At 56.3% G+C, this 16,340-nt stretch overlaps 2 protein-coding genes across 2 annotated transcripts; one reads left to right on the plus strand and one right to left on the minus strand.

The window, feature by feature from the left end:
- Nucleotides 1-1,667: 1,667 nt before the first annotated feature.
- Nucleotides 1,668-6,168, plus strand: NCLIV_040210 (conserved hypothetical protein; the record flags this gene model as incomplete). Its single annotated transcript, XM_003880930.1, has 7 exons — nt 1,668-1,707; nt 2,222-2,415; nt 3,310-3,511; nt 3,617-3,685; nt 4,348-4,385; nt 5,117-5,198; nt 5,798-6,168. 7 exons carry the CDS (start codon nt 1,668-1,670, stop codon nt 6,166-6,168), a joined length of 996 nt encoding a protein of 331 aa, XP_003880979.1.
- Nucleotides 6,169-8,790: 2,622 nt separating this feature from the next.
- NCLIV_040220 (glutamate 5-kinase, related) lies at nt 8,791-14,530 on the minus strand (the record flags this gene model as incomplete). The annotated part of the gene is made up of 8 exons (XM_003880931.1): nt 8,791-9,488; nt 9,886-10,035; nt 10,534-10,746; nt 10,854-11,465; nt 12,092-12,257; nt 12,781-12,889; nt 13,246-13,418; nt 14,210-14,530. 8 exons carry the CDS (start codon nt 14,528-14,530, stop codon nt 8,791-8,793), a joined length of 2,442 nt encoding a protein of 813 aa, XP_003880980.1.
- Between the last annotated feature and the right edge of the window lie 1,810 nt (nt 14,531-16,340).

Genomic DNA, 16,340 nt, shown 5'->3' on the forward strand with positions numbered 1-16,340 from the left:
GTACTAATGATGATCGATGAAGCACATCTGCCGGCGTTCCGGAACGAGCAATGGGGATCACATAGCGTGTGAAAAGAGAATGCTGCGCCTTATGATGCGTGTAGACTCACCGAGTCCCTCACTCATCTTGTTCGATACTCCGTTTGGGTTACATGTAGGGTGTTCTGACAGGAGAAAAAGCAGCACTGCGCCGAATTGTTACTGTAGCGTAGCTGCCAAGGGGCCTGCGCCCTCTGTTGTGAGATGTTTTTTCCACGTACGATGTCCACAATGGTGGACTGACCAACCGTGGGCAAATGGATGCTTCAGAGCGCTCTAATCATGGGTCAGGAGAATGTTCTGTCAGCTGAATGCTTCGTATCCTGATTTTCTGGGTCAAATGGGGAGCGGGTGACACTCTTACCAGGTATTTAGCCACACAGTGGCGCACGCCTTTAGAGCTACACAGAAGTGCATCTGCCTCCTCAAATAGTCGAACAGCTATTTGCAGCTAAGCATGTCCAAGACAGGACCTTGAATCTGAAAATAGGTCATATGTAGCTGGAGGCTCTCGGTCACTCGTGTAGGACAATGAGAATCGATACACGCGCCCCGCAGGTTGACTAGCCGTTGCATCTTGCCGTGCCCCGGGACTTATGGTAGAGCAACTTGCCAATGAAGAGCTGTTCCTGGGAAACGGCGTTGTGAAAAGAAGGGGCACCGAAGGATCAAGAAAGTTCCCCAAGGTGTCCCTCGGATTTCCAGGTTACGTTCCCATTTCGCTGCATCGGCTGTCGCGTTGACTCACTTTTGGATACCCCACTCACCTTTTCTTTAGTGAATTGCGGGGCGACAACTTCGGATCATTTCAAATCGAATGCGATATTCGAATGTCCGGCTCTCCGCACAGACTCTCGTCTCGGAAGTTTTTTAAGTCACGCAGAGAATTCGACGTGCTTCTCTCCTGACTGCCTCGGCGCGCACCTCTCCTGAAGAGCTTGTTCGTCCGCTGCATGCGCCGAGCTCCGCCCAGCATGCATCCGGCGAGTGAAAAAAAATGAACGAGGAAGGGTTATTCGGTGTATCAGACTGTGGCACAACATAGCTTTTGTTGGCACACTCTTGTCGCCTTCTTCGACAACGCTAACAACGATAAGCTGCATTTTTCTGCCACGTGGGTGACCTTGGCCCACCACGTGTACGGTCTGTACATTCAGTGATCGCGGCTCTCAGTGTCGCGGACCACGTGTAAAGATGTTGGCTACTTCGTAGATCCTGTTAACGCGTCGCTTTAACTTTCTGTGACTGTACCAGAGCCTTTGTACCCGTTTCCTTATCACGACCTTTCCTCGTAGACGACGTCTAATTAGGACCATAGATATAGCGAAACATCTCCCGTCGGCATCTATTTTGCATTGGCGGTGTCGGCCGTAACTGAAAACGAACACTTCTATCCGCCTTTCGCTCCACAAGATACGTGCATGCTCTCAAAGAGATTGGGTTAAGTAAGCCAGGCAGGAATGCGCCAAAGTGCGCCAAACCTTGATGGCGTGAGACTCAAGCGGTCGGAAGGGTGTAGACGTTTCGTACGTGAAGGACCCCGAGAACGGATCCACCGCGTGACTTCAAGACAGCGACACTAAAGGCGCCCTCCTTTGTGCCGCTGAGGAAAAAAGAGGAAAGAGCTGATGGCGGTAAATCCGGTTCTGGCGCAAGATGCGTCAACAAGTGAGTTTTTTCACTTGCGCTCGGGCCCGGGTCCTTGTCCGTTGTCTAGTGAGACGGTTTTTTTCAGGCAAAATGCACATCTCACTCACTTGGCGGAAAACGCTGTTTTGGTGTGGTCACTGCCTGTCCAGGGTCATGCAGTCAATACCTGTTGTCCGTGCACCGAAACCGGGCGTTCAGCCTCCTCCCGGGCCTCCGCTGTGCCGCGACGCTGGTCCTACATCTGTTTGTTTTTTCCACAACACATTTCACCGCTTCTTTTTCCCATACTCTCCACAACTCCTGCAGCACTCTTCTCTCCCGCCATTCAGTTTCGTGCTCGGCCTCTCGGTGTGTCTCACCGGCACCGCCCTCAGTTCCTCGCTCCTCTACGGGTAGCGTTCCTCCACGGTTGTCGCTCTGTTTCGTTCATGTTTTCTGCGGCGCTTCTCCGCCTCTCCGCCTCTGTACGCGCGTGTCCCCTGTTCCTGCTCGGACGTCTGTCGTGCTCCGCTGTCTGAACCATGTTTCGTAGAGGAGATGTTCCCGCTGCCTGTGGCGGGGGAGGTGTTCTTCCTCAAGAGAGCACACATCGACTTCAAGCTCACCGGCCCGACCAATCTGAAGGCGAGCGGTGGCGAGTTTTTCCTCAGCAGTCGGCGCATCGTCTTCGTCAAAAAGGGCGACGTCAACAAACACAAGGATTTCTCTTCGTTCGAGCTCCCCCTGGTATGCGGCTCAACCTGTCGTGCGGGCGCCTCGCGATTTCGTCTCTCTCCCTGTTTGTTGTTCGTTTTTTCTTTGCTGCTTCACTGTATGGCAGTGGCAAATAGCCGAATTCACGGACAGACCGGATTCGGAATTCTCTCTGTTTCGCGTTTACCGTATAACCTCTCCGAATCCGTCAGTCGCACGTTTCTCACCGGAGCGCTTCTGCGTCTCTTTTCTCTTTGAATGCGTGCTTGTCTTTCGCGCTGTCTCCTTGTCTCAAGGGGAAATCGCGCGTTACGCTGCTCACAAGGGGGTGTCTGCCGAGCTCGACGCCGACCCTCCTAGCTCTTTCGCGTTCTTCGTAGTCGCGCCTGTGGGTCTCTGCTGGCCTTCTCGCTGTCAGCGGCCTCCCTGTTTTGCTCTTATGGCCACGTGGGCCGATGCAGGCGCGTCTTATGTGTTCGTTTCGCCTGTAACAAGCAGATCCTGTGAAAGGATCACTGTAGAGACGCCTTCGCCCAGATGTGGGGGAGGCGTGCTCGTTCGCCTCTTTCTTCTTGCGTCCCTCGCTCTCTTTACCCTTTCTTTGTCCAGCTCAAGTTGCAACTTTTAATAGAGTCATGACGCTCTGGAAGAGCTGCACTTTCACGTGACAAGCTTTCCTTCTCTCACCTCTTCGCCAAGGCAGACAGGTTCCTCCATGGCGACTCTGGGACTGCCCATAGGGGCAGAAAGCGGGCGATAGGCAGAAAAGTGTGGAAGTGTGAGGTCTCACGGGAAAGAGGGGCGCCGAAAAGAGTGAGCGCTTTCGCCCCTCCCCCCCCCCCCCCCCCCCCCCACCGCCCCACAAGGGCCTTTGAGGTGGAGCCGAGTTGTTAAGGAGACTCGTTCTCTGGTTTCTGTTTCATGCAGCACTTGATTTCGGAGCCCAAGTTCGAACAGCCGATTTTCGGCGCGAATTACATGCGCGGCAAAGTGCAACCTCTGGAGTCAGCGGAGAACCCGATAAACGGCACGTCCAAATGGTTTCTAACCTTCAACGCGGGTAATGCCTCTTCGCTGTCTTCCCCGCTATACCCTTCGCCCGCCTCTGCTCCTGTCGCCAAATTGTCTGGTCGCCAATCCACGGTGTCCGGCTGGGTTTCTCTGCAGAGTCGGTGTGCGTTTCGGCGGTGTCTCCTTACCACGCGTGCGTTTCTGCTGTCTCCGGCGCGCTCAGGCGGATGCGGCACATTTCTTAATGTCTTCTTCAAGCTATGGCAATACGCAGTCAAGCACCAGCCACCAAGTAAGTCGCCGTGTGACGGCGGAACAGCCTTGCCAAAAACTGCAAATTATGCAAATGTGTACATTTCTTCGTCGGCGTGGCCGCAGAGGCAGATCTGAGCCTGCCGCGGTTTCTGCGAAGCACAGGTAGGCAGGCTAGGGACGCGTAACGGCTCGTCCGTTGCGTCGGTGGGTCTTTTTGGAACAAGGAAAACGAAGAAAGACCAAGCCTGCTGTCTCACCCATGATGTGCGAATGCGACTGCCGTTTCCACCCGAGGTTACGCTCTTTGGCTTTGGTGGGCGGAATTGGCAACAACCTTGGATTTGCCTGACATCGGAAACTTTACCGGTTCCCCGCAGATGGAATCTCCCGCGGTTATCGATCTGTTCCCGAGGCCCGTTGCCGAGGCTTCCTCTCGTGACTGGAACTCCGTGTCGTTTTTCCCCTCCCAGAGGCGATGCGCCACCGCGCGCCCACCGACAGATCATCGGCGTGCGATTTCAGACGCCTGCTTTCTCTCCCGGTGTTCGCTCGCCTCTCGGTTGCTGGGCATTCTCGTGTACATATCGCTCGCACTTGTGCGGGAGAAGCCTTCCGCTTTGCGAGGCGCCGTTGAAGCCTGAGCGCCTGGAGAGTTCTGCAAGTTTCCGCTCGCATGCGCCCCTGTCTTCCTGCCTTCAGGCCAAGAGCTCGTTCAGCAACTGCAACTTGGCAATGGCGTAGGTTCCTCTGTCCCTTCACACACGGAGGATCGCAGACACCAGTTAGGCGGCTTCTGTTCAGCCTCTGTCCGGGTTCGCCCGCCTCCCTTCTCTGCGAATTGCGTTTCGAATCTGTTCGATCTGGGGGCGGGGCACGCACAACACCTTTTGTGCAGATTGCCTGTCTTCGCAGCGGCCTAGAATCCTCACCTTAACTGCACAACTTGTGCCTCGCCACTCAGAGGAAGCTCGGCCCACAATGCAAACACGGGGAATGGACAAAACCACCGATAGAACTCAAGACAAACACGCAAGCAATTTCAACACAAAGCGAATGTTCGCATCGAACTTATGAATATATATATATATATATATATATATATACATATATTTTTGTATATGAGGTGGTGCCAGTGCTGGCGCATTGCGGGGGCTGTCGCTGTTTTAATAGACGTTGTTGCAATTCGAAAACCGGATACAACTGGATAGCTTGCACTTCCGCAGTTCCGCCGTTCCGTCTACGGCACTGTCGAGAGGAAAGCAAAGACGTTCGCCGCTCGTTCGACGCTGGAAGTTCCTCTCGGCGCCGATGCCGTTTTAAGAAACGAATGTGCGCCACCAAGCTCCCACTCTGTCGTGGGAAACTGTGTGTTGAGTGAAACGCTTTTCCAGTGTCTGTATGGGGTGGAAGCGGGCTCGTTAAGGATTGCCCGTCTCGTTGTCGGTCTCCGATCTGCGTGTCTTTGAAGGCGGCATTCGTGGACCCTAATGACCCCTCGACGATCTACGTAACTCAGCCAGTCCCGGCCGGCCCTCCTCCTGCCGCTCCTGGTAAGCCGCGTTTCGCATGCGATTCCTGACTTATCTCTCCGATCTGTCAAGAAAGAGCAAGGAGGGAAAGGGACCACACGCCGACATGTTCACGCAAAAGCGAGGAGAGGTGAGGGGAGACAAGAGAGCCAGGCGACGTGATCACTGAGTCGGCGAGAGTCTCGGGGAGGAGCGGTTGGTGCGAGCAGCATTCCTGCGCAGGAAGGAGCAAGGAGATGACGGAAAACAGCGAGAAAAAGCACATTTTTGAATTGGAGACCAAAAACGGCAAAGAAGACAAGTGCCTAGAAAGGAGGGTCCGCACGTGTGTGCCTTTGCCCGTCACAGTTGTCGAGGTTTTTCCGTCACACGCGGGTGCGGTTCTCGTCTCAGCGGTTGTTGAGTCACCGGCGGAAGAATGGGGTTTCAGCCTCCGCTTTGAGCTCTCGCTTTCGCGGATGCTGCCCTCTCTGTCGTTTCGTGTGGGGATCGGTTCAAGATCCAAGTCATTCTGTCGATATTTCCTTTGGATCTGCATCCGGCCCTTCCCCTCGGGTTCGTCTTTCCTGTCAGCTTCCACCCGCCAAGCTTGTCTCTTCGCTGGGCCGTTCTCTTTGCAGCGCCGACTGGCATTCCGGCGGCCTATCAGTCCCCGCCTCCGGGTCCTTACTACCCGCCTCCTGGCCAACCGCCCGTGTACTATCCTCCACCGAGCGCACCTTATCCTCCGCCCTCGCCCTACGGCGGTCCGCCGCAGCATGCAGCGGGGGCTTACGCTCCCCCTCCCGGCGGTCCCGCCCCTCCTGGTCAGCCCGTGCAAAACCTGGGGCCGGGGTACATGCATCCTGGACCGTTTCCGTGTCCGCCCGGCGGCTACCAGCCTGCGTACCCACCTGCAGGTGGGTCTGTGCCCAGGGCACCAGGCTCCCAGGGGCCGCCAGCGGGTCAGGCGACAACCCAACCGCCGGCGCAGGAGAGGCGAGAGCCGTGAAGAAGAGACGAGGAGAGAGCACGAAGGCGGACAGGGGATACTAACGGGGGGGGGTTGAGTGACGACACAGAAGACGCCGTTGACGGAGCAGCGAAGCGAAACCTGAAGAGAGAGAGATGGAGAAGCTGCTGGAGCGCGAGAGACCCAAGCGACAGAAAATAGAGTAATGGACCGAGCTGTCGAACGCGCGGGACAGAAACTCCTAGGGGCGACAGAAGATAACGGACCGTGGGGAGATGTGGACAGCCATTTTTGCGTGTCATGAGAAAACTTTAAAAGGACTGTCCACGGCGAAGCACACTCGATAGCTTGCCGGAACCCTGCGAAGAAGAGAGGACTCGAGGGTCCATCTTTTCAACCAGTTGAGTGATCACAGCGAGACAATATGCATATTATCGCAGAGCTGTGGGTCTGTACATACTGGCGCCTACGCGGAGCTCTTACAAACATGCATCAAAAAAGCTATCCGAAAAGATCACCTCATGCATGCCTGTTTACGAAGACTCCCCAACGTACCGCCATTTGGCAACAACATCCACAAATGTGTTTTCGTTGTTCTCTTCCCTTTTGGACACGGCGTGGACAACAGGCTTTTTTCCTTCAACAGCACAGATCCCTTCCCAAGTCGCGGTTGCTGAGTCGGCTCCGGAGAGGCCGCCGCACGCAAGCGAGGGTCTCCCGGTTTTCCGTGGCTTCATGCGGTTCCTCTCCCCCTTACACTTCTGTAGTGCCCCGTGTCCGCTTTCGACTGCGTTGCAACTCTCGAATAGCGCTGGGTTGTCAGGATAGACTTCTTGCCACGTCACGAACTCAGTGTACACCACATCCTCTTTCCGTCTTCGTGTGTTGGAGAGTTTCTGAGTTGAGAAGGCGCGGCAAAGCGACAAGATGCACTCTGGGAGAAACTGGAACTCGCTGCGAACGCGTAGAGCCATGAGCACCCGTGACCGAAATGTGTACGACTCCACTTTTGCCGCTTCGTCGGTGTCCTGTCTCGGGTGGGCACTCCCGCCTCGTCTGGGAGACGGGCCGCGAGGTTCCTCTTTGCTCTCTCTGCTCTCTCTCGTCTCGCGGTTTTCTGTGAGCCTCGCATGCAGTGCCGCGCATCTCCGCGCCGCCAGTGTCCTGGACTCTGCTGTCCCTTCACGGAGTCGTGAGGGCCGAAAAAGACGGGAAGCCTAGAACAACTTCATCGGAGACTCGGGCGGCCGGGCGCTCTCTCGAGGTCTTGAGGATGTATCGCCACACTCCCGGGAGACAGCAATCCTCCGCGTGTGGCGTGGACGTCGAGATACCTCAAGGAAGTCGATCTTTGCACTCTTTGCCTGCCTACCAGGAGCCCAGCCTACTCAGACACATGAGACCGGCATACGCTGTGTCGACTCGACATGTCTTCGCGGCTGCTTGCGAGGCGAGCCGCTTTGTGCCGGTGATCTGAGCGAAATCATGTGGTAACGCGCGCAGAAACACGGAGAAGAATTCTCGCGGCAGCCGCTGTGCTTGACTTCGGACTCTTCCTAGTGCGTCCAGCTTCACTGTGCAACGTGAGCACAACCCTGGGACGGTCGTCCTCGAGTACAGGGTGCGTGAAAAGCTCCATTTCTCTAAAGTGTGCATCTGCGTTTGCGATGACAGACCGTGCGACCGCTTTTTCAGAGGGGGCGAGGACGCTGCACTTGTCGCGGTGAGGAGCCCGTCTGTAGGCCAGGATGATGAGGCCAGGCTGCAGGCAAGTCGCTTGGGCGGCGTGGTGTGTTTACGGTGTCTTTGCTAGGCACCCGCGGGGGAAGGGATTAGGACGTGGTATTCAGATCTTCCATGCAAAAGACAGCGAGTCGCGCAGTCGTTTTTGTTGTGCAGGAAGCCAATATTCTCACGCCGCACAGGCTCGGACCCGAACCCGACGAGGTTGTGACTCCAGTCCAGATAGATTCCCCGCAAGAAAAGCACGGAAAGAAAAAGAAACAACCAGCATAAGCAAGTGACCGTGCACTGATGAAGAAATTGCTCCGGGAAGAAACGAGGACCCAGGGCGGGCTCGGATCCTTCTTCACTTCCCGCCGGTTTCGTGTGAACCTTTCGGTGCAAAAAAATTCAAAACCATTGTACACTGGGAGAAAGGTACGTCCCACCCGCAGGCTGACGGTGTTTGCACGCCGCGCCCGCGTCATGTCGTTCATACACGCGGAAAGACACCAACTGCAAAACACAGCTCCAGAGCTCGAGCGCAGTCGCTTGCGCGTCGCCAGGCACTCGTAAACACACACGCTCCACGCACAGTCAATGAACGCGTACGCACATTCCACACGCCCGGTACAAATATGTTCGTCACGTCTCTGCCATCTACAGACATTCTAAAAATGCACACCATCAATAAAAAGAAATATATTACATGTCCTACACGCGTGGAGGATGTCGCCATGCCACAGAGAGGCACTCGAAGCGTTTCAACCGTGAGCCGGTGAATTCCAAACGTGCACGGCTCCGGCGCTTGCTTCGCTAAACTCTTCCCTTGTTCATGGACTCAGATGCCACCTCGGGTGTACATACACCCAGACTTGTTGGGGGTATACGAACAAGGCAAGCTTCCCCTGAAAACCTCCACCCCGTCAAACCCGCTTTCTAGTCGCCGGTTCGGCCGTCCAATGCTTCTGCTGCCAAGGGCGCCTCGGCCTTTTCCGCGAACTTGAATTTTGCATGTTTCGCGAGACAGAAGCTCTTCAAGGCTTCGTGGCCGTTCATGAACGTGAAGACAATGTGCTGTCTGTGGGCGACTTCTTCATCTACCGCGTAGCCGAGCAGGTCGCGAAATTCGCTGCTCTTTCGGCCTTTGATAATCTTCAGCTCCGAGCTGCTCACGTTGGAGATACACCGGGCGATTTCCAGGCATTCAATAGGACACGGCGAGGCCGAGAAGACCGGGGAAGACGCCGCTGGCGACGCCGCAGCGGAACCCTCGAGGCGCGACTCCGACAGACAGCCGGCGGAACGGACGTGCGTCAGGCCTGCTGGCGCGTCGCTGGACACCAACGGACACGAAGCTGAGAGAGACGGATCGAGCGCGTCCTCGTTGGAGGCGCTCGCGCCGTTTCGAAGCCGCGGGAGATCGTCCGACCTCTGGCTTGCCGTGCTGTTTTGCCGTTCGCCGAAAAAAGTGCCTCGCTTCTGCGGGCCGCTGGGGATCCCCTGTTCTCTGGGCGGCGAGGTGCTCTTTGTGCCTCCACTCCCGCCAGTCAGTCGCTTGGAACCTCGAGACAAACTCGTGATGTAGATCGCCACGCATTCGTTGGCTGAGAAATTGCCACTGACGTGGTGCACACCTGCGCGCAACGCATGGAAGAAATGCCGAAAAAACACAGAAACAGCCGCTCCAGACCAGCACCCGCCCGTTCTCGACGCACGGGGGGTGCGCGGACGCCCGCACTTCAAAACAGCGAAATGGCCTGGATGCGCGCAAGCGTACACGCGAGCAGAGACATGAAGACGCCTCTCTCCCTTTCTCTGTGAAGAGGACAGGGTACGCTCCCAAAACACATGCTGCGTCTGACAGTTTCGTGAAACGCACCGACGAACGGGTAGACGGTTCTCCCCGTTTCCACATGCAGGCATACCCAACCGGCCAGCTAGGCACGTAGAACCAAGCACAGATGCTTGTATAGAGGCGTGGATGCGCGAGAGCGCACGCTGTGTGACAGGCCGTTCGGCAGAGAGTCTCACCCGCTGCGAAGAGCGACTTCTTCTGCTGGACGAGGGCGGCGACTGCGCCGGGATCGATGAACACTTTCCCTCGGACTGGAAGAGACAAAATCCATCCGCGGGTGTCGCCCTTTCTGTGCAGGCGCCGATCCTTCGCGATAAAAACCGTCCCTGACAAAAGCAGTGAGGACGCACGCTCTCACCTATGTTTCCCGCCACGGAACAAACAAACACATGTGCTCACATACATTCCAAGGAGAAAGCACAGTTGTGCGTATAAACAGGCACACACCGCATGGACACCGAGGTTGAACTCGGCAGGGGGCGACAAGCAACTCTGCTGGGGTCTTTCTGGTCCTAAACCCCCGCTCGCCTCGGCGAGTAACAAGGGCGGGAGGGGTGGAAGTCCGCAGCCAGTCCGACGCTGTTCGCATCTTTCGAAGAATGATTCAAACGCTGCGTGTCAGTACCACATCCTAATCTTCTACGCTGGGACGAAATAGCGAGGACGGCGCCCACGGCCAGGATGCAGGAAGCGAGGAGGGCTTCACCTGACAAGAAGAGGCAGTCTGGGGCCACGAAGAAAGTTGACAGATAAAACATCACCGACACCTGGAAAGAGATGACGTGGCGGAAAAAAAAGTCACCGGAAGCTGGCGACACACTTACCTAGGAACGGCATCTGTTGAAGATTGTCGCAGATCATGAGAGACGAAAAAGGCTGACCACCAGCTTCGCCGGCACCCGAGTCCAGCGCCTCTCCAGTTTGATTTCTTCTGTGTTGTTCCTTCCCTCCTTTTTCTTCGAGCTCGCCTCTTTGCTCTACATCTTCTCTCTCCGGCTCTCCAAGCCCGCCGCCTTCGTCCGCCTCCCATGTCTCCCCTGAAGACACAGATGAGACGTTGCACTTGCCTTCGATGAGGACGGCGCACCACTGCTTCGCCTGAGCCTCGATCCGTCCTCGCCCACCCTGACGTCTGCGTTCTCACCCCGCGAGGATGTACCCGCCGTCTCGAACCGCTCCGGTTTCCCCCCCGTCCCCCCCTCCCGGTCGCGTGTTTCCGGGCCCCCAAACTTGGCTGGGACGGTCTCGGGACTCTCGCTCTCTTTCTTCCCCTTTTCACACGCTGTACTGCCTGTGGCTGGCCGCTCGCTCTCCCCTCCATCTTCCCTCTCCCACTGTTGTGGCGCACCTGTCTCGTCCTGCCTGGTTTTTGCGAACTTCTTCTCCTTCTTCTTCCCCGTCTCCTCATCCTGTTCGCGCCGCTCCTCCTGGCCTTCCGCGGCCTCGGCTGTCTCCTCGGCTCGGCAGGACCCGCGCACAAACGGCCTCTCCCGAACAGGCGACCGCAGGGGAAAGAGATCCCCGCGACGAAGCGCCTCGGGATGCGTCTCACTCTGCCGTGCGTACTCGAGCATGTCCAGGATTCGCTCCGGATACTTCCCGTTCGAAATCGCGACATGCACGCCGACGTTTGTCGCAATCTTGCTCGCGATCACCTTGGTGTACATACCGCCAGTTCCCCACGCCCCGCAGTCGCCGTCGGATAGAAAGGCGTAGACGTCTGTCAACCGATTCACGAACGCGACGGGGCGGGCGTCTGTGCACAGAAAACCAAGAGAGAAGACGGTGAGAAACGTAGAAGGAAACGCGAACGTGGGACAGAACCTGCAGTCTAGGAGAAACGGAGAGAGCGAAACACGAAGAAAATAATTCGATGGGCCGAGGAAGGCGAAGACCGGAAGAAAGTGAGAGATATAAAGACAGGCAAAGGTTGGTAAAAACTGCGAGGTACAGGAAGGAAGTGGACAACGAGATGGTCAGGCGAAGGGGGAACGCTGAACCGGCGGCAACTGAGAGATAAATGTAGTGTGCTGTGCTGCACGAAGAACGGTGAAGTGAAGGGGGGATGAGACGCGACGGCACGAGGAAGATACACACACGTGTGTCGAGAGAGAGAGGAAGAAACAGACAGACGCACCACACAGCGTCCGTGTGCGCACTGTTGCTGGCTAAAGTGGGATGCCCGGATGCATGGGGTGTAGCTACACCCGACACCGATCATGAAGCCACAGGAGGAGAGGGAACAAGGAAGCACGCACATGGGCAGCGAGCGACGCACACACAAAATGTTGAAGAAAAATGGTCTCCTCGGCCCGCCACGCGCCACCACTGGCGGCCCTGCAGGCCGAAGGCCGCGTCTGCTTGCGCTTCCGTTTGCCTCACCTGGATGCTTGTGCGGATTCCGATCGAATAAACAGTCGACGTCAGTGAGAATGAAGAGCCATTGCGCGTCGACTGCAACAGCGATGTGGGCAGCGAGAGTGTCGTTGTCGCCGAATCGCAGCTGCTCAGTCGCCAGACTGTCGTTCTCGTTGATGATGGGAATCACCTGACACACTCGATCGCGGGCACTCTGTCTGTTGAGAAAAACGCGCGAATGCTCTCCACGGTGGAGACGCGAAGCCGCAGAGAGAGAGACGAGTCCTCACGTCAGAAAAGCCGAGAGAAGAGGAAAACGGGGCGAAAAACCAGAGAAGCGAATGCCCCTCCAACGACTGCTCGGCGCAGGTGCACTTGCTTCCACAACAGCCCATCATTCCGAAAACACGAGAATGCACGGAGACCGCCACCGCGAATCACACAACCCGGCGTCTGACGTACCCATTCAGACCGGCAAGACCAAACAGCATGTGTGTCCCGTGATTTGTAGACACAAATGCATCAGCATCTCAAGCACACGGAGAGCCGTACACGAACATACAGACATGTTGTATGCTTCTGTTTATACGGAAAGGCGCACGTGCACGCAGAGAGTGAACGTGTGGGCAACGGCATCTTCTGAATGCAAAGCTGTCGGCGTATAAGCAGCGCACGCTTACGAGAGGGTTTCCTCGCGCGGCCGCCTGACTTACATCCAGAGCCAGGAGAGCTTTAAGAGCCGCTTGAAAGTTCTGGTACGATTTTTGGTGGAGAAGGTCATGCCGAGAGAGAAGCATTTGCGCGACTCGTTCTTCCCGGACACTGCAGACAAGTCACACACTCTTCAATCTTCCACTCTTCACGCATTTTCTCTGCGCTCTTCTCTCGCCCTCAACCCCCTGTCTACTCAGCGAGATCCATCGGCGGCCTCGAGCTCTGTCTTGGCCTAAATTCCTGCTGAGCCCATCGTCGCTGCTGCTTTCCCGCCGTCTCTTCCTCGTTCTGCGATGGCGCGTGGGGCATCCCCCCCCCCTCGTGTCCACAGAGCCGCGCTCGTACGTCCCCCCGCCGCGTCGCCCTCAAGTTTTGGGGTTTTCAGTTCAGCGTTGATGCGGCCTCTCCCCTTCTCGCGCGATTTGTGTCCTTCCCTCTTTGTTTCCCCCGCGTTTTCTGTTCACCTGAACAAGTCTTCGTACAGGCGCATGAGCCTGCACTGCCCGACGGCGGCCAGCGCCTGCTTTGTGTTCAGGTTTTCGGGTCTCTGTTTGAGACGCAGCGTCACACACCCGGCTCCCACAGCCCCGCTGGAAACGACGACGACCGTGTGGCCTCGAGCTCTTAATTCGCAAATCTGCCATCCGCAGACCCGCAGCAAAAGCAGGAAGCAACCCAGGTGTCTCCACATGCGCTTCGCCCACTCCCAATGCACGTTGCGCCTTTGCCTCTGCACATAGCTACTCAAAAGACGCGATGCGAACATGTATAAACACACATAAATATACATATATGTACACATACATATACACATATATATACATAATAGTATACTCGTATCCATATGCATAGGTATCCATGAGGGTATGCGTGCAATACGTGCGTCCGCCCTTGTATCCATGTTTTTGTGTAGGGAGAGTTCCACATTCTATGCGGTGGGTAAAGCATATACGATATCGAGGCGCACATCTCTCTTCGCGCCAGTAACCTTGCACGCATGCAGCGTTTCCCGACCGAGGCCCGCAGATGACGCGGCGCTCTGTGCTCAGACCGGCGAGGAGACGGAAGAGGGAATTCGCACGGAGTTGGAAAGGCCGGCGTGGAAGTCGAGGTGAAAGGAAGAAACAACGCCGGAGAAGAAAGAGAAACACGCGAGGCGAGAAGAGGAAAGAAAAGAAAGCGCGAGACACGAGAGGCACGCCAGCCCTCTCGACGGCGAGGGGAAGGAGAGTTCAGCAGGGCGGCTCACAGAGACACCGTCCTCCTGCTCGCGCTCCGACCATCCCGACCGGAGCGACAGGTTTTGGCAGATCCGTTGCGAAAGAACGCAGGACGTTACGCGTCCACGAACATCGATCTTCTGTTGCGTTGACTGTCCCTCGCGTCAGTCACGCACTTGTCTCGCCTTTGCTCTCTCGGCGAGCTTACCGTATCGACGAATCGACCCAGGTTGGAGAGGTTCATGCTCATCCTGTCTTTTGTGGCTGTTAGCAATGTGCTCGTTCCGATTTTAACGACAACCAGGCACCCCTTGGACGCGTCTCCCGGCGGCAAGACGGGGCCTGCGTCACACTTGCTGTCGACCTTTTCAGGCTTCACCTCTTCTCCTCCGTTTCCTCCACCGCCGTCTCCCCTTCTCGCTCCTGCAAGTGCGTCTCCGCTAAAGTTCATGTCTCGCCCCTCCGCGCTGATCCGTTTACCGGAGGAAGGAAACACCCGGTCAGGAGCCTCGGGCGTCGAGACCAACATTTTTGAATGCTCAACAGGCGAATCCATGCTCTCGACGTCTGCGTCGCGTTTGTGAACCTGAGCAACATCTGCTAGCATTTCTCAGCTCCTTTCGCCTTCGTTTCTCTTCTTTGCTCTCTCTTGTTTTTTCTCTCTTCTCTCTGTTTTGCCTCGTGCCTCGCCTCTGCTTCCTGTTCGGCTGCCTCCGCCTTCTCTCGCGTCACGCCCCCCTCTTAAACTGACTGCGGGCGGCTCGCTCCTGCGTGCTCTGCGCGCGTCTTCTGCCGCGTTTTTTCTTCCCTTTCTCTTGTCTGTCTGCTTCACTGGAGCTACGACCAGTCATTTTACCAAGCGCGAGCAACGAAGAGACAGAGAGAGACGGCGGAAGACAGTGCACCACCAGTCGGGGTCTCTTCCTCGTCTTTCCTGTTCTGGTGTCTGTCTCGGAGTCAGGAGCGGGGCAGTGAAAAACGACGCGAACGGGGAGCGTACAAGGAAAGCTGAAGAACTGAAAACCACAGAAAGATTCAACGGCGGCGACACCTCTCAGCTTGGCTGTCTCCACCTGAAAGGCGCGGACACGACCGGCGAGGCGGAAACGAAGAGAACCCGGAGCAGCACCACACTCGGCTATATGTTTTAGACGTTTGACGGTTCTCACGGGCGACAGCGAGTCAGCGCATGCGCACGCGCGAAGAGACGGCGTGGGTCAAGCGGGAAGCCAAAGGGAAAAGGAAGACAACAAGCGACGAAAAAAAAGCGAGCAAAGAAGAGAAAAAAAGAGGCCAAGGGCGGGAACGACGACGCCGGGCGCGCGGAGGCTTCTTGGCTAGACAAGCACGAAAAGAACGGGTGACCGCACGGAATGCAATACACAGGAACAGAATCCCTGGCGCAAAGTGAAAAGAGAAGCAAACCTGGATGGGGAAGACAAGGATGCACTCCCGGAAAAAGAAAACAAAGACGGGGCTGATGCGCTCCGTCACCTCCAAAAGTCGTCCGTCACACTCGCAGGACCGCCTCCACGGCGTTTCCGCTAAACCGACAGAGAGAGGAGGGCGGAAACGTGAAAAAAGTGCCCAAACAAAACGCGACGCCGGACTGGTTCCCGATCAGGAGAAAAACAAACGAGTTGCTGCCGCCTGTCGTCAAAAAAATCAACGTCGAAGAAAAGAACGGTGGATTTGAGAGACCTCGCGCACACCCTTTATGTCAACGCAGCACACCCGCGCTCCTGGGAGTCCTTCCAAATGCAGATAATGGCAAAACGAAGAAAACAGAAAAACTATACCTGCATGCGTTTTTCAAGGGTTACACGAATTCGCTGGAGCGGACTATCCCTCTACCCGGAAACGAAAGCGGCTGCCTGTTGCCCTAGGTGACTTCGACTTGGGAGACTAGCCGTGTCAGGGCCAAGCGAAGTCGCTCGTATCCGGATGTACACTGAATCGGGCGGGGCGTTTCCTTTTGAACGCCGAGAAGCCGATTCACGTCTTTCCCTTGTTTGTCTAGATACATTCTTGTGGCAAACGCGTCGGGGTGAAAGCTCTCAATTCACCGCCTGTACGCTCGCGTACCACTGCTGCATGCGCCCGACGGTGTCGCCTGCGGCGGAAGCGGAGCAGAAACGTCGAGGCCGAGAACCTGCGTCTCCTGCGGAAGGAGAGTCTCTGCGTCAAATGCTTCTTTTCATGCTTTCTCGCCTGCGTCGGAATGAACTTAAATGAACACTGCGCTCACAATATAAAGGGTGTCGAAACTAGGTGGGCACCAGCGAAACGAGTCCAGTGCGGTCAGGCGAGAGAACGTCTCTGTAGGCTGCTCGTTCCCT

Source organism: Neospora caninum, chromosome IX, assembly GCF_000208865.1.
Source record: "Neospora caninum Liverpool complete genome, chromosome IX".
NCBI classification, from domain to species: domain Eukaryota; phylum Apicomplexa; class Conoidasida; order Eucoccidiorida; family Sarcocystidae; genus Neospora; species Neospora caninum.